We start from the raw sequence: 20,573 nt of genomic DNA on the forward strand, positions 1-20,573 counted from the left end.
TATGTAATCTGCAAAAATGTTAATAGTAGAGTGAAGGAAGACAGAGCAAAAGTAGGAGAGGGGGGAGAGGGAAAAGTACGGGGTGAAAGAGAAAGGAAAAAGTTGAAGAGAAGAGAGAGGGAGAGAAAGAAGAAAAAATAAATAAAAAAAAAAGGGAGGGGAAAGGTAGGAGGAGAAGAAGGGAGATGGAAGAATGGGTAAGGAAACAGTAGAAAATAGTAAGGAGGGGACAGCTGAAAATAGAGAGCCGTCCCCCACTGGTAAGATACTTCTTATATAACCCCTGTAGGTTGAGCCCAACCCCCAGGGGGGTTAACTAGTCCCTCTGAGGCCGGGAAATAAGGAAACAGAAAAAAAATGTTTTTCCCTCCCGGCCCCAATAGGCTTGGTAGGGACGTGGGTCAGGCCAAATAGCGTAACCTGCTATCTAGGGATCTGTTATGCGGCTAATCGCTCACCAAAACAGAAATACTTAAAAAAAAAAAAGTAATCTAAAAAAAATAATAAAAGAGTGTCCTCCCAGCAAATAACTAGACAATTCGGGTACAGAGTACCAACAAAACAAGAAAATGTCTGTGATAACTACGCTGGGAGTGAGGAGAGAGTCAGCAGCTGGTCAACTAAATGTTGCTATATAAGTTTGTCAAAAAAACTTAACCTTCCACATGAAGTGGAAATATCCGGTGTTCGATGCAGCCTGTAGCTGTAATTCACTGTTCTGCTGGGGTTGTAATACCTGTAACAGGGAAACGAATAACAGGACCCAGTCATTTAAGGGCAAATGGAATGAACTGCTAAAGATTAATGAGTCATCTGGGTAATAAAAAAAAAACTTTTCCCCGAGAACAGCGACCTCTCATATGGCAGCTTGAGAATCAATTGTGCTCCTCATCTCTGGACCTGGACGGAACGGGTCTGGAACTAGGAGTCCCCATGGAGTGGTGTGGACCTTTGTTGTGTCTCGAGCTCTTCGTGAGGTGTTTTTCCGGGGTAGAAGGGAGCGAGTCGGGAGGACTCTTGTCGTGTAGCGACCCCTGAAATTCCTGGTACCAGTCCGGCAGAGGCACCGGTTCTAAGTGCAGAGCTTCACAAAATCCTGGAAGGTCATGAGGGGTGCGGAGAGAAATCTGTTTCCCTCCCTGCAGGACCACCAAGGCGAATGGAAAGCGCCATGAGTACCGGATCTCCTTTTCCCTAAGTACCTCCAGCAGGGGGCGCATAGCTCTTCTGTTGCGCAGTGTTATTTGCGATAGGTCTTGAAATAGCATAATGGAGGCGCCATTAAAAATTATGCGATCGTTCCTCCTGGCTCATCTCATTATGTCCTCTTTTAGGGGAAAGCTCTGGAGGCAACATACTAGCCAAACTGCTGGTTGCAAGCTGAACAGTGGAGCCTTGAGTGGATTGTCAATAAGTATTGCTTTTTGACTGCTGGTGACTGCTGGGTTGCATTTTTAGGTTCTTTTGGGGCTTTTTCTTGTAACTTTTTATACCCTTTTCTGTCACTTTTTAAATAGTGTTTTTTTTTTTTTTTCTTCTCTCCTTCCTTTCCTTCCTTCAGCCTACTAATTAAGGGGAGGGTTTAATTGGGCACAGGTGCTTGAGGTCTATATATGTTTGGGTAGAACTCATGTGAGATTGCCAAACTGCTGGTTGCAAGCTGAACAGTGGAGCCTTGAGTGGATTGTCAATAAGTATTGCTTTTTGACTGCTGGTGACTGCTGGGTTGCATTTTTAGGTTCTTTTGGGGCTTTTTCTTGTAACTTTTTATACCCTTTTCTGTCACTTTTTAAATAGTGTTTTTTTTTTTTTTCTTCTCTCCTTCCTTTCCTTCCTTCAGCCTACTAATTAAGGGGAGGGTTTAATTGGGCACAGGTGCTTGAGGTCTATATATGTTTGGGTAGAACTCATGTGAGATTGCCAAACTGCTGGTTGCAAGCTGAACAGTGGAGCCTTGAGTGGATTGTCAATAAGTATTGCTTTTTGACTGCTGGTGACTGCTGGGTTGCATTTTTAGGTTCTTTTGGGGCTTTTTCTTGTAACTTTTTATACCCTTTTCTGTCACTTTTTAAATAGTGTTTTTTTTTTTTTTTCTTCTCTCCTTCCTTTCCTTCCTTCAGCCTACTAATTAAGGGGAGGGTTTAATTGGGCACAGGTGCTTGAGGTCTATATAAGTTTGTGTAGAACTCATTTGAGCCTGCTCATCTTGAGTCTTTGAGACTCTGTCTAAGTGGAACTGGTCAAAGTGGTGAGTTAAAAACCAGAGTTGAAAACAGGAGGTTATAACAGGGGTCATAGTAGCTGTGCAGTGTGAGACTTCCCGAGTGTTTGTCTGAGTAGTGTGTGTGTATATCGTTAGTGCTTGTGCATGGTGGGTGCACGCTGATCTGTGAGTACCTGTGTACTGTCTTGTTGAGTATCAGTGTCAGGAAGCTAGTTGTTAGGTAATTTGGACTGGGTATAATCTCTAATCCTCATTAAATTAATAGGTACGATGACTGACGGGTGTGGAGAGGCGACTCTGTGTACATCTTGCGGCATGTATGCGTTCCTTGATCATCTGATCGAGGGTGAATACTGCTGTGCAAAATGTAAGCACATTGTTTCCCTGGAAGCCCAGGTTCTGAATCTGGGGAAGCAACTGTCAGCACTGAGAGGCCCCTCCACCCTAAATGAGAACCAGGAACGTACACGGCAGGTGCCGACAGGGGCCAGCACAGAGGTGGGTGGAGACAAGGAGGTGCAGGCAGTAGCAGAGAGCAGATGGGTGACAGTCAGGAAGGGTAGAGGGGCAAGTGCCAGGGAGGCCGATCCAGGGCTGGAGCATCCCAATAAGTACGCTCCATTGAGTGACATTGGTGATCCCAGTCAGGGACCAGCACTGCTGGAGCTGAGGGATTCTCCTAGCTGCCAGGAGAAGAACTCCTCCAGTGAGAGTGGGGGGGGAGCGAAGGGAAAGGAAAGACAGATTCTGGTGGTAGGGGACTCAATTCTTAGGAGGACAGAGAGGCCAATCTGTAACAACAACCTGAAGTGCCGAACTGTATGTTGTCTGCCGGGCGCTCGGGTTCGGCACATCACGGATCTGGTGAACAGATTACTGGGAGGGGCTGGGGAAGACCCAGCTGTCATGGTGCACGTTGGCACCAATGACAAAGTCAGAGGCAGATGGAGTGTCCTAAAGAATGATTTTAGGGAATTGGGAGCTAAGTTGAGGAAAAGGACCTCCAAGGTAGTATTCTCAGGAATACTACCAGTACATCGAGCCACACCAGAAAGGAAGAGGGAGATTAGGGAAGTAAACAAGTGGCTCAAAAGCTGGTGTAGTAAGGAGGGGTTTGGGTTCCTGGAGGACTGGAACGACTTCTTAGTCGATAACCGGTACTATAGAAGGGACGGACTGCACCTAAATGAGGAGGGTGCAGATCAGCTGGGATTAAGGATGGTCAAAAAGTTAGAGGGTTTTTTAAACTAGGTGATGGGGGGGTGGGTTCAGAGATAGAGATAGTCAGCGGGGAGCATATTCCAGAGGGTAATATTAGGGGCATTAGTGGTAGGGTAACCGAAGCACATAAACCCAAGGTAAATATAGTAGCGAGTCCTAGGTGTAATCTTGGAACACCCAAGAGGATAGTATGTGACCGGTCAAAATATATTAATACATTAAAATGTTTGTTCGCCAATGCCAGAAGTCTGCCAAGCAAAATAGGCGAGTTGGAAGCTCTGGTGCATCAGGAGAGCTATGATGTAATCGGTATTGCTGAGACTTGGCTTCATTCCTCACATGACTGGGCTATTAATATTCCTGGCTATGCGCTCTTTCGGAAAGACAGAGTTAAAAGGAAAGGTGGAGGGGTCTGTCTGTATGTGAGAAATAATCTCAAAGCGAGTGAGAAAGAGGAACTAGTGGGCGGAGAGTGTGATGAGTCTGAGGCATTATGGGTAGAACTGCATACAGATGCGCGTAGTTCAAAGTTAATCATTGGAGTTTGTTATAGACCACCCAATGTTAATGAGGAGGTGGAGACTCAGCTCCTTGCACAGATAGAAAGGGCTGCAAGGGCTGGGACAGTGATAATAATGGGGGATTTTAACTACCCAGAAATTGACTGGGGTAATGGCACTGCTGGGACAGTTAAAGGGCAAAAATTTGTAAACCTATTACAGGACAATTTTATGGTACAGTTTATTGAGGCCCCAACTAGAAATGATGCTCTGTTGGACCTGGTAATCTCAAACCATGCAGAACGTATTACTAATGTTCAGATAAAGGAACATCTGGGTAGCAGTGACCATAACATGATTTCATTTGATGTTAGCTGTAAGCAAAAATCACATACGGGAAAGATAAAAACACTTAATTTCAAGAGGGCAAATTTTCCAAGGATGAGGGCCGCTCTCCAGGACTTAGACTGGGAGAGAATATTGGCACCAATGGGCACAGAACAGAAATGGGAATTCTTCAAAAAGCTTGTTTGTGATCTCACGGCAAAGTATATTCCCATGGGCAATAAGTTTAAAAGGTTAAAAATAAAGCCGATGTGGCTCACGGCCAAAGTTAAAAAAGCTATAAACTATAAAAAAAGAGCTTTCAAAAAATATAAAAATGAAGGAACGCTAGTGTCATTTAAATGTTACAAGGAATATAACAGAATATGTAAAAAGGAAATCAAGGATGCAAAAATTCAGAATGAAAGACAGATTGCAAAAGACAGTAGGACAAACCCCAAAAAATTCTTCAAATATATTAATAGTAAAAAGGTTAAGTCTGAGCATGTAGGCCCTTTGCAAAATAATCTGGAGTGGGTGACTGGGGACAAAGAGAAGGCTAACTTATTAAATACTTTCTTCAGCTCTGTGTATACAAAGGAGCATGGGGGAGCTCATGTCCATAATGGGGGTGGTAGTGACGCAGCCCCAAATCCACAATGGCTCAAAAGTGATATGGTCCAGAAATATTTGGACAAAATAAAGGTGGATAAAGCACCTGGACCTGATGGCATCCACCCACGGATCCTAAAAGAATTGAGCTCTGTAATTTCAAAGCCATTGTATCTAATTTTTAGGGACTCATTAATAACAGGAATAGTACCACTGGATTGGCGCAGGGCCAATGTGGTGCCTATATTTAAAAAGGGAACAAAGTCTTTACCAAGTAATTATAGACCCGTTAGTTTAACTTCTATAGTTGGGAAGATACTGGAGGGATTAATAAAAGACCACATAGACGAGTTCTTGCAGGAAAAAAATATTTTGAGCAACAGACAGCATGGATTCATGAAAGACAGGAGTTGTCAGACAAACCTGATTTCTTTTTATGAGGTGGTAAGTAAAACCTTGGACAGAGGGGTGGCGGTGGACGTGATATATTTGGATTTTGCAAAAGCGTTCGATACAGTTCCGCACACACGGCTCATGTGTAAGGTAAAGTCTACAGGTTTGGAAACATCAGTTTGTAGATGGATAGAAAACTGGCTTAATGACAGAATTCAGAGAGTAGTGGTTAATGATTCTTACTCTGAATGGTCTAAGGTTATGAGTGGTGTACCCCAAGGTTCAGTGCTGGGACGCTTGCTTTTTAATATCTTTATAAATGATATTGGGTCTGGGATCAAGAGTAACATTTCCGTCTTTGCAGATGCCACCAAGCTATGCAGTGCAATAACGTCCTTACAGGATGTCGCCAATTTACAAGCCGACCTGGATGCTCTGTCTAATTGGGCGACTATGTGGCAGATGAGGTTTAATGTTGAGAAATGTAAGGTTATGCACTTGGGGGCTAAGAATATGCATGCATCATACACACTAGGGGGAGTACAACTGGGGGAATCCATAGTGGAGAAGGATCTGGGGGTTTTGGTAGATCATAAGCTCAATAATAGCATGCAATGCCAAGCTGCGGTTTCCAAAGCGAGCAAAGTCCTTTCCTGTATTAAGAGAGGTATGTACTCCAGAGAGAAAGACATAATTTTGTCCCTGTTCAAATCATTAGTAAGACCTCACCTGGAATATGCAGTTCAGTTTTGGGCACCAGTTCTCAAAAAGGATATCGGGGAACTGGAGAAAGTGCAGAGAAGGGCAACCAAACTGATAAGAGGCATGGAGGAACTCAGCTATGAGGAAAGATTAGAGGAACTGAATTTATTCTCTCTTGATAAGAGGAGATTAAGGGGGGATTTGATAAACATGTACAAATATATAAGGGGTCCATATAGGGAACTTGGTGTCGAGTTATTCACTTTACAGTCAACAATGAGGACAAGGGGGCACTCTTTACGTCTAGTGGAGAAGAGATTTCATCTCCAAATACGGAAAGGTTTCTTCACAGTAAGAGCTGTGAAAATGTGGAATAGACTCCCTGTGGTTATGGCCAGCTCAGTAGATTGCTTTAAGAAAGGCCTGGATTATTTCCTAAGTGTACGTAATATAACTGGGTACTAAAATTTATAGGTAAAGTTGATCCGGGGAAAATCCGATTGCCTCTCGGGGGATCAGGAAGGAATTTTTTCCCTTTCTTTAGCAAATTGGATCATGCTCTGCTGGGTTTTTTTTTGCCTTCCTCTGGATCAACTGTGGGTATAGAATTGGGTATATGGGCTGGTATATTTATTATATATATATATATTTTTTTTTTTGGTTGAACTTGATGGACTTGTGTCTTTTTTCAACCTGACTAACTATGTAACTATGTAACTATGTCTCTGGGGGGTGCAGAGTCGGGGCCTTTCGCCCTAAGTGCTCTGTGCGCCCGAACAAATTCTATTGCAGTGTCTTCTTGTCTGTCTAACAAACTATTAAAGAGTCTCTGCAGCGCTGGGGCAATTTGTTCTGCTTCTACCGACTCGGGTATCCCCCGTACCCTAATGTTATTCCTCCTCCCCCTATTGTCTAAGTCCTCCAAATGGCGATTCATGTCAATAAAGTGGGATGTATGCATCTCCGCCACTGACTCCAGGGCCCGTATCTCTCTGTCTCTTCGCTTTCCCGCCGTCTCTGCAGCAGAGATCTTTTCCGTAAGGACAAGCAGATTTGATTTTAAGTCTGTAATGGCGGCCGAAAACGTGGACTTTATGTCTGCTGCAAAGCCCGACATGTGTTCATATGTGAGGGGTTTGGAGGGAGGTGGAAGACTCCTACCTGCGTCTTCTGTAGCTGATTGTGAGTCTTCACTGAATTCCTCCTCCTCGCCATGCTCCCGCACCATCTTGTCCGGCCCGCTCTGCCGCTGCATGGATTGAGAACGGAAGATTTCATTGATGTTCCGGGCGGTACCGCTAGACAGGTTCCGTCGGGCACTTGAGTGTGGGGTGAGTTGGGTTTTCCGACCCATGTTAGGCTGCTGGTGCGTGACAAAATAGGCTTTTTGCCGACTCTCTCCTCGGAGCTCAGTTAACGTGCCGCCATCCTCGCCCCCGGCCAAGCCACGCCCCTTGTTCAAGATACTTTTATGTTTGCTGTTATTTGGATGGTTTTTGTTTTACTGTAAATAAATCTCACTTAAGCATATGTCGTTTGGTCTCAGTTTATAAGTTTAGCTATGCAGATCTGGTCATCTCAGCTGCTGATACTTGAAAGAAGTCATGGAAAGTCCCATGATGTTATTGCCAAAATATGGTCAAGTCCATATTTGGTCAAGGAGGCTAGTATCTGGAGGACCTCCTTTATTTAAAAGGGTCATTCAGATTTTTTAAATCTTATAGACCCCCACAACTACCAGGCCAGGTTTTTGGGAAGAGAGCCTTGTCATCAAGAAGGAAACAAGATAATTTTCCAAAAGGGTCCTCCATGACAAAGTACTGGTCTGGTATGGTATGGTATGGTTCAGGGGAGGAAAGAGCATGCCCCCTTTCCTAGCCTGCTGGGCTGCATGATCAGACAAAGGTTTGGTTTGAATTGGGGGCATAACATTTTCCCTTTTTTTGCATGGGTTTCCTTCTTTAAATCCATGTTTTTGGGGTTAACTTATGCAGTTTTTTTCTGCCTGGGGTCCCTCTTGATATTCACACCAGACCTTAATCAATCAAAATAATCTGGTATATATTTTTAGTGGGACCCCAAGCTCTTTTGTGGGATCCCCTATTAACATCTATACCAGACCCTCATCTAGGTGAAGAACATATTTAAGCCAGTGACAGCCAAGTACATTGTATATCCTGTAGGTTAATGAGAAATGCCAGCCAACACATTTCACTTAGTACAGGTTTTTAAAGCAAGCCTGACAGTTGCCTAAAAGAACTGACAGGCTCAAGGATTACTAGTTAGGCAGGAAATGATACCCACACACATTTTCATATATATTCTTCTTCTGCCCCGGAGTCCTAAATCCTAAGTTTAACACTTTCTTCTCTTGTATATTGCCCCCACAACTTTGCTTCTTCACTAATACTCAAAATCACGAAGGTGACCCAATATATGGGCCAATAGGGGGACATGCAGTAAGTTGGAATGGTGAGTTCAGCACTTGTGACTAACAGAAATATTTTAAAATGTGTCACTTACAGCAGGGATCCCAGCCTGCAGAGGAACACATCTAAAGGTATATGCAGGCACCATGCTTTTATTGTAGTGCTGGAGTCTGCCAAAAACCTATCCTCACAAGTGTACTTAGGAGTATGCTAAAAGTCTTCTTAAGTGTAGAAGTGTAAATTAACCTTACAATACAGTGATAAGGAAAGCAAGTTGTGACACCATGAATAGGTCATAGGTCAGACTGTATTTTGACTATAATAATAGCTACTGAGATAATACCCTTGAATCAGGTCCATTCAACATTATTTTATGGATTATCTATAGTATGTTTTGCCTAGATAGAATGTACGTCTATGTATAGTATATGTGTATATACTTAACAGACTGTCTGAATTATAAAACATGATACTGATGACTGACACCCTATATGGTATTCCTTTTCAGATGGCATAACCAGACCTAATGGATTGCAGCAATGAGAAACCAAAACGTCAGAAATTAAAACTAACAATAGAGTTAGAATTTAGTGAAGAAAACGTGCACAAAATTGAAGTTACTACACGTGTTACATTTAATAAACAGAAAAAGCTTGAACAGAATATGAACAACCTCTGTGACCTGAAATCTTCCAGCCTTGTACTGACACAGGGTGATAATGAAATGAAAGAGAATGTTGACAACTTGTGTGAACTTGAGGCCCATAAAGAAAGTAAAGATAAGCCTGATAATGTAAATCAGAGGACATCTTCCATCCTCATATCCCCTCAAGATTATAAAGAGAATAAGGATAGCGTATGTAACCCGGATTTTTCCAGCCTTGTGACACCTCAAGATTGTAAAGCATTAGAAGAGAATGCTAATGGGTTGTGTGAACCTGAGGCCCATAAAGAAAATGATAATTTTCTTAATGGTGTGTGTGAGCCAACATCCTCCAGCCTCTTATCCCCCCAAGGTAATAAAGAAAATGTGGGCAGCTTTTGTGGGTTGGAGTCTACCAGCTATGTAGTCCTTAAGAACCATAAAGAAGCTAAACATGGTCTTCATAGCAAGTGTGAACCAACATATCCCAGCCTCATATCCCATCAGGGTAATAAAGGGAATGTGGAAGGCTTGTGTAACCTAGAGTCTTCCAGCCTTGTGCCAGCTCAGCATTGCAAAGAGTTGGAAGAGAACGCTGACAGCTTGTGTGAACTTGAGGCCCATAAAGAAACTGACAATAATCTTGATGATATGTGTGAGCCAACATCCTCCAACCTCATATCCCCTCAAGATAATAAAGAGAATGCGAATAGCGTGTGTGAACTTGAGCCCCATAAAGTAACTGAAGATAATCTTGATGATGTGAATAAGTCTACATCTCCCAGACTCATATCCCATCAGAGTTATAAGGAGAATGTGGACACCTTGTGTAACCTGGATTCTTCAAACCATGTGGCACCTCAGGATTGTAAAGAGTTGGAAGAGAATGCAAACAGCTTGTGTGAACTTGGGGCCCATAAAGAAAGTGAAGATAATCTTGATATGCCAACATCCTCCAGCCTCATATCCTCTCAAGATAATAAAGAGAATGTGGAAAACTTTTGTGAGCTGGAGTCTACCAGCCATGTAGACCTTAAGAAGCATAAAGAAAGGAAAGATAATCTTCATAACAAGTGTGAACCAACACATCCCAGCCTCTTATCCCCTCAAGATAATAAAGAAAATGCAGACAGCTTGCATAACCTGAAGTCTTCCAGTCTTGGGCCACCTCAGGGTTGTAATACGCTTGAAGAGATTCCCAACAGCTTGAAAACTGAAGATAATCTTGGTGATGTGAGCGAGATAAAATCTTCCAGTCGCCTGGTTATGGAAAATAAAGATAAAGATCCTGCAACTCCACAGGATTGTAATGATTCAGGAGATAATGCAGAAGGTTCACATAAAATAGAATCTCACAGCCCTGTCACTCCTGAGGTGCCTATAGATCGGCTTAAGGCTATAGATTCTGAAGAGAAAACAGATTTACTTCCACAAACAGCAGAGCAAGACTGTAAAAAGATTCCTGATGAAAAGATGAAGCCTTTAGCCTGTGATACATCCAAAGACTTAGATGGTGAGTTACCTTTCTGTTCAGACTGTACTTAAAATTTCCACTATTTTTATTTCCTCTAATTTAAATAAAGTTAAAAAAAAGATGTTGGGGAATTATTCCCTTAATTATTAACAAGCATTTCACTGACCTCTGGCTGTGTGATGTTTCCGGCAAACACTAGGATACTTCAACCACTAAAAGTTCTGGTTCATAGCAAAGGGAATAAAAGGGAATAAAGCCTTCACATTTGTATATTGTCAACAGTTTAATTATTTATCTTGCTGTAAGTATAAAGGAGGGTATATACAGTTAGGATATCTAGGATATATAGGATATCCAGGATATCTATCTCCCATACTTATATAGCCAACAATTGTTTATGTAAATTATAGCACCCATGAATGAGATTGTTGACTTAACCCCTTCCCACCTCAGGGTAAAACAAATGTTAAAGAATTTGTTACCCTAAAAAAAAAAATATATATATATATATATATATATATATATATTGATCCTGTTACTTTAAAGCATTTTATACAGCACAAGCACTGTGCTATATAATATGCTTTAAAGGAACAGGATCAATATTTTTTTTTTAGGGTAACAAATTCTTCAACATTTGTTTTACCCTGAGGTGGGAAGGGGTTAAGTCAACAATCTCATTCATGGGTGCTATAATTTACATAAACAGACCAATTTTCAGCTTTCAGAGCTGTCACACTTTGAATGACAATTGCATGGTTTTGCAACACTGTACACATATTAAATTTGTATAATTTTTATTCCACACAAAGATGAGCTTTCTTTTGGTGGTATTTAATTACCACTGGGTATATTATGTAGTCTGTAGGAAAGTTATTTAGTCTACAAACTATGGTATATATATATATGTGTGTGTATATATATATATATATATATATATATATATATCACAATTGTAGGGGTAAGATGCACTGAACGATCCTTGAAGTGCAAGCAATCTAGTCCTTATCAGACTCCTCCCGCTTCCCTTCATTAGCAGACTGAGGCACTTGGGGAAGGGTGAGGAGTACGGCGACGTCGATGTCCGTGACGTCACCAGATTTCCGACGGAACTCCCCAACGACCTGGAAGTCAGCGGAGAGGTATGTACCGATCAAAAGAATTTTGATCGATCAAAACAATTAACCATTAATTGAGGAATGAATCTTTCATTTCCACAGCTCTACTATAAATATATCTAATCAGTTTATTGACTGCTATCATTTGCTTTATAATCCCCAAACAAACTCACCTTATTTTTTTCTCTGATCCTTCTATCCAACATTATTTATTTAACTATGGCTTACCTCAATTATCCCCCACCCAATGTACAAAATTCACCTCACGGTGGAAGAAATACAGAAAACTAGCTGTGCTCTTCATTATGATAAGAATCCTGGCCTGAACAGATTTACAAATGCTTATTATAAGCGCCGACCCTTCTATTGTTTCCTAAACTATGCAAATGATTTGGTTCCTTTATAAAAAGTCACCCATTCTTACTTCAATGCTATATTCTTAGACTTCAGTTATTTTAACCCCTTCCCACCTCAGGGTAAAACAAATGTTAATGCCTAAGCACAATTTTGAAAATTTGGCATGTGTTAGTAAAACCATACAAATCATCACAACTACTTAGTGCATCCTGGTGGATTATACCACATTTTTTATTTTTTTTTAGGACAAGTTAAATTTAGCTGTATATTTCTTGTTACTATCATAACCTACCACCAAACAACAACCCAAAATAAATTCTCCTGCTTCCGACGATTGCAGCGATAGCAAATATATTGTTGTATGTTGAGTGAACCTGTACTACAGCTAAAAACAATAGTTTGCATTTTGTTATGTTTTTATGACACCGACACTAACTGACACTGATAAAAATATAAAAAATTATTTATATTTATAAGATCAGTTTTGAATAGATTAAGTTTGACGAAGTATATCCAGATGGATATATCTGATAGTAACAAAGTGATAAGCGAGGAGACTGACGGAGTGAGTTGAGGGGTAGAGAAATAGATTTTATTGTTGTCAGCATAGAGATGGTATTGCTGACCCAGGGAGGAGGTGTAGATTGAAAATAGGAGAGGTCCAAGAACAGAGCCTTGGGGGACCCCAACAGAGAAAGGAAGAGGAGAGGAGGCAGTAGAATTGTAGATAACGCTGAAGGTGCGGTTAAATAAGTAGGTAGAAAACCAGCGAAGGGTACAGTCACGGAGACCAAAGGCATGGAGTTTTTTGAGGAGGGGGGGTGGTTAACCGTATCGAAGGCATCAGAGAGGTCCAGAAGTAGGAGTACAGAATAGTGTCCCTTCGTTTTGAACATTAGTAGATCATTTGTTAGTTTTAGGAGAGCAGTTTCTGTGGAATGTTGAGGATGAAATCCAGACTGAAGGCCATTATCAGCGAGGTGGACTCTCAGTCGGTTGCAGACTAGACGTTCAAGGAGTTTGGATAAAAAGGGGAGCAAGGAGATGGGGTGTAGGTTGTTAAGATTGAATGGGTCCAGTGAGGGCTTTTTAAGTATGGGGCGGACAAGTGCATGTTTTAAGGAATTGGGGAAGATGCCAGAAGAGAGGGAGAGATTGAAGATGTGGGTTAGAGAGTGTAGAATCGAGCTAGAGGGTGACTATAGCTTTTGTTAGGGAACAGGATCCAGAGGGCAGGTGGTAAGATGGACGTTGGCAAGTAATTTAGCAACCTCTTCTATAGTGGTGGGGTTTAAAGAGGGAAGTAATGATTGTACCTGCGGACAAGAGGTGTAAGGCATGGAGGGTGTCTGAACAGAAGAGATCTCCTTGCGAATTGTATCAATCTTCTGTTTGAAGTGATTGGCAATCTCCTGAGCAGTGAGTGAGTTAGTGGGTGGAGGCTGTGGAGGGCGAAGTAGAGAGTTGAAGGTAAAGAAGTGTTGAAGGGGGCGGAATGATACGTTTTTAATGAGAGTGATGAAATAGGTCTGCTTGGCAGTGAGGAGGCTGGAATTTTAATTTTGGAGGGCAGATTTATAATGGCTGAAATCTTTCTGGGACTTAGTCTTACGCCACATGCATTCGAGAGCATGGCTGTGTTTTTTCAGACTTCTAATGTAATCTGTTTGCCAGGCTTGAAGGGGGCAGGGCCTGATTCTGTGTATAGTGAGGGGGGCCAGTGTGTCCAGTGAGGCTAGAAGTGAAGTGTTGTAGACAGAAGTGGCTAGGTTGGTGCAGGACAGAGGTGCGATTTTGTCATAGAGGTGGTCAGTAGCAGAGTAGAGAAGAGAAGGGTTGAGATGGCGAAGGTTTCTACGGGTAACCATTAGGTGTTTGGAAGGAGAGGAGGTGGAGGAGAGGGAGAGAGTGAAGTTAATAAGGTAGTGATCAGAGAGAGGGTAAGGATAGTTGGAGAGGTTGCATGGAGTTCATAGGTGGAAAAAGACAAGGTCAGGGTTGTTGCCTTCAGACTTAGTAGGAGCATGTATCCATTGTTTCAGGTCAAAGGAGGAGGTTAGACTGAGAAGTTTGGAAGTTGCAGGAATGTTAGTATTAGTAGGGATGTTGAAGTCCCCAAGAATGATTGTGGGGATTTCAGAAGAGAGAAAGTAGGGTAGACCGGCAGGGGAGTCGTCAAGAAAGGATGATACTGGACCAGGGGGCTGGTAGATCACAGCTATCCTTAGAGAAACTGAGGAGAAAAGATGAATGTAGTGCACCTTAAATGAGGAGAGTGACAGAGAGGGAGGTGGGTGAAGTACTTGAAAGGTGCTATGTGGGTCTAAAAGGATTCCAATACCGCCTCTTTGTGACCATTGGGTCTGGGGGAGTGAGTCCAAAGAAGACCACCATAGGATAGAGCAGCAGAAGATGCAGTGTCGGATTCGTGAAGCCAGGTTTCGGTAATGGCAAGTAGATTAAATGAGTTAGCGATAAATAGATTGTGGATGGAGGCGAGTTTGTTACAGACAGAGCGAGCATTCCAAAGGGTGCAAGAGAAAGGGAGTCTGGTCTTGGGAAGAAGAGAAATGGGAACTACATTATGTGCATTGCGGCTGCAGCCAGAGGGTGCACGATAATGGGCGTGTTGAATACAGTTAGATGAAGGAGAGTTGAAGGTAAAGAAGTGTTGAAGGGGGCGGAATGATACGTTTTTAATGAGAGTGATGAAATAGGTCTGCTTGGCAGTGAGGAGGCTGGAATTTTAATTTTGGAGGGCAGATTTATAATGGCTGAAATCTTTCTGGGACTTAGTCTTACGCCACATGCATTCGAGAGCATGGCTGTGTTTTTTCAGACTTCTAATGTAATCTGTTTGCCAGGCTTGAAGGGGGCAGGGCCTGATTCTGTGTATAGTGAGGGGGGCCAGTGTGTCCAGTGAGGCTAGAAGTGAAGTGTTGTAGACAGAAGTGGCTAGGTTGGTGCAGGACAGAGGTGCGATTTTGTCATAGAGGTGGTCAGTAGCAGAGTAGAGAAGAGAAGGGTTGAGATGGCGAAGGTTTCTACGGGTAACCATTAGGTGTTTGGAAGGAGAGGAGGTGGAGGAGAGGGAGAGAGTGAAGTTAATAAGGTAGTGATCAGAGAGAGGGTAAGGATAGTTGGAGAGGTTGCATGGAGTTCATAGGTGGAAAAAGACAAGGTCAGGGTTGTTGCCTTCAGACTTAGTAGGAGCATGTATCCATTGTTTCAGGTCAAAGGAGGAGGTTAGACTGAGAAGTTTGGAAGTTGCAGGAATGTTAGTATTAGTAGGGATGTTGAAGTCCCCAAGAATGATTGTGGGGATTTCAGAAGAGAGAAAGTAGGGTAGACCGGCAGGGGAGTCGTCAAGAAAGGATGATACTGGACCAGGGGGCTGGTAGATCACAGCTATCCTTAGAGAAACTGAGGAGAAAAGATGAATGTAGTGCACCTTAAATGAGGAGAGTGACAGAGAGGGAGGTGGGTGAAGTACTTGAAAGGTGCTATGTGGGTCTAAAAGGATTCCAATACCGCCTCTTTGTGACCATTGGGTCTGGGGGAGTGAGTCCAAAGAAGACCACCATAGGATAGAGCAGCAGAAGATGCAGTGTCGGATTCGTGAAGCCAGGTTTCGGTAATGGCAAGTAGATTAAATGAGTTAGCGATAAATAGATTGTGGATGGAGGCGAGTTTGTTACAGACAGAGCGAGCATTCCAAAGGGTGCAAGAGAAAGGGAGTCTGGTCTTGGGAAGAAGAGAAATGGGAACTACATTATGTGCATTGCGGCTGCAGCCAGAGGGTGCACGATAATGGGCGTGTTGAATACAGTTAGATGAAGGAGGCCCAGGGTTTGGGGAAACAATCACCAGAAGATAGGAGAAGCAGAAGGGTGAGGGTGGTAATGTGGGAGTGTGATTTATATGAGGGGACATGCCCCAGTGGTTTGGAGCATTGGGTGTGTGGATTTAGAATTAGCCAGAGTTGTTGAGTGCAATAATATGGAGAGGACAGAAGTGAGGGTGAGATATACAAGGTATGGGGTGGAGAAAAGGTGTGCAGGAGAGTTTGATTAAGGATAGAGGACACAGCTGTCAGAAGGAGTGGTAGACATTGCATTTTAGAAGGGGGAGGAAGATCTGAAAGTGTAAAAAGGTCACCTGTATTATATTTTAAGGTGTTTTCTTGTGTTCCTTTGCTTTGTGCATTCACTGAAGTGCAGAGTCAGAAGTGCTCCCACTTAGAGAAATCCCCCCACTTTGGGAAAGACCCCCATCTGCAAACGTGCCACCCCTTGGCAAATGTGCCTTTCCCAAGAGATGCTTAGTTATATACTGCTAGAAATGGGGGCGGGGCTTAATTACTAATCAGGGAGATAATAAAAACTGGCTGTACCAAAAAAAATAATAATTCTTACTTCAGAAACAGACTTATAGGTGCATAGTTAATAAAGATAAGGAGACCATAATTTAAAAGAAAGGCATAGGGAGGAAACATAAACAATAGCAATGTGGACAATCTACAGATGTTTACGCCAAGAGCATACTAAAATTAAGAGACATAGGAGACAGTTTTCAGTAATGCGATTCTAGCTGAAGTTGCAGCAGTAAGAGCATACCTGTGGGGAGGACAAAGATTATATTTTAAGATGAGATAATGAGAGTAGTTTGTGTTTGAACACAAAAATTCAATCTTATAATTAAGCGGTGAGCACTTAGATCTTTTCTTTGTACCCATGACCTGGCGTCCTTGCTGAGATCTAAGGAGACGTGAAAGAAGTTTATGGTCCATGTTAACCCCTTTGATACCCGCTTGCATGACCACCTGTTTGCACAGGGGTCCATGCCATAAAGTGAGAGTGATTAGTTAGACCGGAGGTGGAGGGATTGTCACACTACTGTGGAAAAAATATTACTTATATCAGTGCTGCAGTATGAGATGGCACCGGACCACCTCGGAATCCTAGCCAGCCCCGAGACAATAAGTTGGGTGGATCCGCACCCCAGGCCATAGCCTTCCTGGGGGCTGGTCAGGAGGACCAGGACCATGAAGTCAGAACATAATTCTGGACCGGAACCCCGAACCACGTGACATCCGCATTTTAAGTACCCTCTACCAGAAAGCACAGCAAGAGTGACACTCCCACTGGGCGGGCTCAGAGAGAGAGTAAACTTAAAGCACCCAACCAGACTGTGGTTCCATGCCTGCCAGAAGAGACAGTGCCCCTTGTGGCCAGGCTGAACATCCTATTATCCAGTCAGACTGATGCTGAGGTCCAAATTTTGAACAATTATACCCATACCAAACTGCAGTTCAGGTGTAACCTTAACTTTCAAAAAAACACAGCGCGTCCTCTTCAGGAGGTGGCGCTACATGTCAGTACAGGGTTTAGCCAGTGCTGCAGTCATCAAATCTTTAAAAGAAGCATAGAGCATGGACCGTAGGTTAGACAACCTTCCAGGACTAGTTTGGAAACTAAGACCACCCAATCATCATCAGTTGGTGCCAAGAGCAGAGGGGACACTGTGAATCTAGTGGAGGTAGTGCAGGCTGAATCTCTAGGTGACTGTAAGAATTTCTCCATTTTCTGCTTCACCAAAGTCAGCTTGAATAATATTTAGCGAGTAGTAAGTAAACTAACCCCACTATAAGAAACTGACTGGTAGCTGAAAAAGGAGTAAAACTGGTACCTTGGGGCTGAGCTGAGTTCATGCCCCCCCTTTTTTCTCTTTCTCTTCCGGTATGTGCTCAGGTATGTGCTCAGTAACTCTCCCAATGTCCCATGCTAATAACAGTCCCTCTCTCCTCTCCACCCCCTTCTGTGATCAGCTTCCTCTGCTCCTTTTCTATTCATTCCGGGACACAGGTAGATGTAGTTGTTCCTCCTCTACTTTTCTCTCCCACCCACAGTCAGCTGCCATGCTACCTTCGACTTCTGTCTGTGACTCTATCAGAGAGATTTCCCCTCTCTTCCTATCAGGCCCGGACTGGGACAAAAAATAGGCCCGGGCATTTTGCATTGAGCAGCCCATGACATGTTAACTGGACCCTTCCCCACTCTCCTCCCTGACAGATCCCCTGAGAGGGGGAGGGGGAACCCACCAGAGGTGTGGGGGAGAGGTGAGGTGGGACCAGGAAAGAGCATGGGGGGTTGGAGAGCACAGGGAAGAACCTTGAGAACATGGGGTGGGGCGAGAGCACAGGGGAGAGGCAGAGAACACAGGGAGGAAGAGGAGAGCACAGGGGGGCAGCGTAGTGCATGGGGGTGGAGAGAACAGTGGGCAGTGGAGAGCATGTGGGGAGGTGGAGAGCACAGGGAGGGTGGCGAAGAGCATTGGGGGGGTGTCGGAGAGCACGGAGGTGGTGGAGAGCACGGGGGTGGTGGAGAGCACGGGGGTGGTGGAGAGCACGGGGAGGGCAGCGGAGAGCATGGGGGCGGCAGAGATCATGGGGAGGGGGAGAGCATGGGGAGGTGGAGAGCATGGGGAGGTGGAGAGCATGGGGAGGTGGAGAGCATGGAGGGAGGTGGAGAGCATGGAGGGAGGTGGAGAGCATGGAGGGAGGTGTTGAGCATGGAGGGTGGTGGAGAGCATGGAGGGAGGGCAGAGAGCATGGAGGGAGGGCAGAGAGCATGGGGGGATGGCAGAGAGCATGGGGGGATGGCAGAGAGCATGGGGGGAGGTGGAGAGTATGGGGGGATGGCAGAGAGCATGGGGGGAGGTGGAGAGTATGGGGGGATGGCCGAGAGCATGGGGGGAGGTGGAGAGTATGGGGGGATGGCAGAGAGCATGGGGGGAGGTAGAGAGTATGGGGGGATGGCAGAAAGCATGGGGGGAGGTGGAGAGTATGGGGGGATGGCCGAGAGCATGGGGGGAGGTGGAGAGTATGGGGGCATGGCAGAGAGCATGGGGGAGGCGGAGAGCATGGGGGGTGGCAGAGAACATGGGGGGGAGGTGGAGAGTATGGGGGGATGGCAGAGAGCATGGGGGTAGGTGGAGAGTATGGGGGGGTGGCGGAGAGCATGGGGGGAAGTGAAGAGTATGAGGGGATGACAGACAGCATGGGGGAGGCGGAGAGCATGGGGGGTGGCAGAGAACATGGGGGGATGGCAGAGAGCATGGGGGGGTGGCAGAGAGCATGGGGGGAGGAAGAGAGCATGGGGGTGGCAGAGAGCATGGGGGTGGCAGAGAGCATGGGGGGCAGAGAGCATAGGGGAGGTGGAGCGTATGGGGGGATGACAGACAGCATGGGGGATGGGGGAGAGCATGGGGGGAGGCAGAGAGCATGGGGGAAGGCAGAGAGCATGGGGGGAGACAGAGAGCATGGGGGTGGCAGAGAGCATGGGGGGTGGCAGAGAGCATGGGGGAGGTGGAGAGTATGGGGGAGGTGTAGAGTATGGGGGGTGGCAGAGCGCATGGGGGGTGGAGAGTATGGGAGGATGGCAGAGAGCATGGGGGGAGGTGGAGAGTATGGGGGATGGCAGAGAGGATGGGGGGAGGTGGCAGAGAGCATGAGGGGAGGTGGAGAATATGGGGGGATGGCAGAGAGCATGGGGGGTGGCAGAGAGCATGGGGGGGTGGCAGAGAGCATGGGGGGTGGCAGAGAGCATGGGGTGGAAGAGAGCATGAGGGGAGGCAGAGAGCATGGGGGGAGGTAGAGAGCATGGGGGGATGGTGGAGAGCATGGGGGGGGTGGCGGAGAGCATGAGGGGGTGGCGGAGAGCATGAGGGGAGGCAGAGAGCATGGGGGGAGGTAGAGAGCATGGGGGGATGGCGGAGAGCATGGGGGGGGTGGCGGAGAGCATGAGGGGGTGGCGGAGAGCACGGGGGTGGTGGAGAGCACGGGGGTGGTGGAGAGCACGGGGAGGGCAGCGGAGAGCATGGGGGCGGTAGAGAGCATGGGGGGAAGGTGGAGAGCATGGGGAGGTGGAGAGCATGGGGAGATGGAGAGCATGGAGGGAGGGCAGAGAGCATGGAGGGAGGGCAGAGAGCATGGGGGGATGGCAGAGAGCATGGGGGGAGGTGGAGAGTATGGGGGGGATGGCAGAGAGCATGGGGGGGATGGCAGAGAGCATGGGGGGAGGTAGAGAGTATGGGGGGATGGCAGTGAGCATGGGGGGAGGTAGAGAGTATGGGGAGATGGCAGAAAGCATGGGGGGAGGTGGAGAGTATGGGGGGATGGCCGAGAGCATGGGGGGAGGTGGAGAGTATGGGGGATGGCAGAGAGCATGGGGGTAGGTAGAGAGTATGGGGGGGTGGCGGAGAGCATGGGGGGGAGGTGGAGAGTATGGGGGGGTGGCAGAGAGCATGGGGGGAGGTGGAGAGTATGAGGGGATGACAGACAGCATGGGGGAGGCGGAGAGCATGGGGGGATGGCAGAGAGCATGGGGGGATGGCAGAGAGCATGGGGGGGTGGCAGAGAGCATGGGGGGTGGCAGAGAGCATTGGGGAGGTGGAGAGTATGGGGGGATGACAGACAGCATGGGGGGTGGCAGAGAGCATGGGGGGAGGCGGAGAGCATGGGGGGAGGCAGAGAGCATGGGGGGAGAGAGAGCATGGAGGGAGGCAGAGAGCATGGG

General features: G+C 45.6%; 1 protein-coding gene across 1 annotated transcript in view; it reads left to right on the forward strand.

The window, feature by feature from the left end:
• LOC143923542 (interferon-induced very large GTPase 1-like) overlaps positions 1 to 20,573 on the forward strand; it is a 72,837-nt gene that overhangs the window by 24,356 nt on the left and 27,908 nt on the right. The window contains exon 2 of the mRNA XM_077447299.1: positions 8,914 to 10,561. Within this exon, the coding sequence (XP_077303425.1) occupies positions 8,932 to 10,561 (1,630 nt within the window). The 5' untranslated portion in view covers positions 8,914 to 8,931. The remainder of the gene's footprint in view (positions 1 to 8,913; positions 10,562 to 20,573) is intronic.

Source organism: Lithobates pipiens, unplaced genomic scaffold (assembly GCF_037356315.1).
Source record: "Lithobates pipiens isolate NorthernLeopardFrog02 unplaced genomic scaffold, aLitPip1_a1.2 Scaffold_22, whole genome shotgun sequence".
Taxonomy (NCBI): domain Eukaryota; kingdom Metazoa; phylum Chordata; class Amphibia; order Anura; family Ranidae; genus Lithobates; species Lithobates pipiens.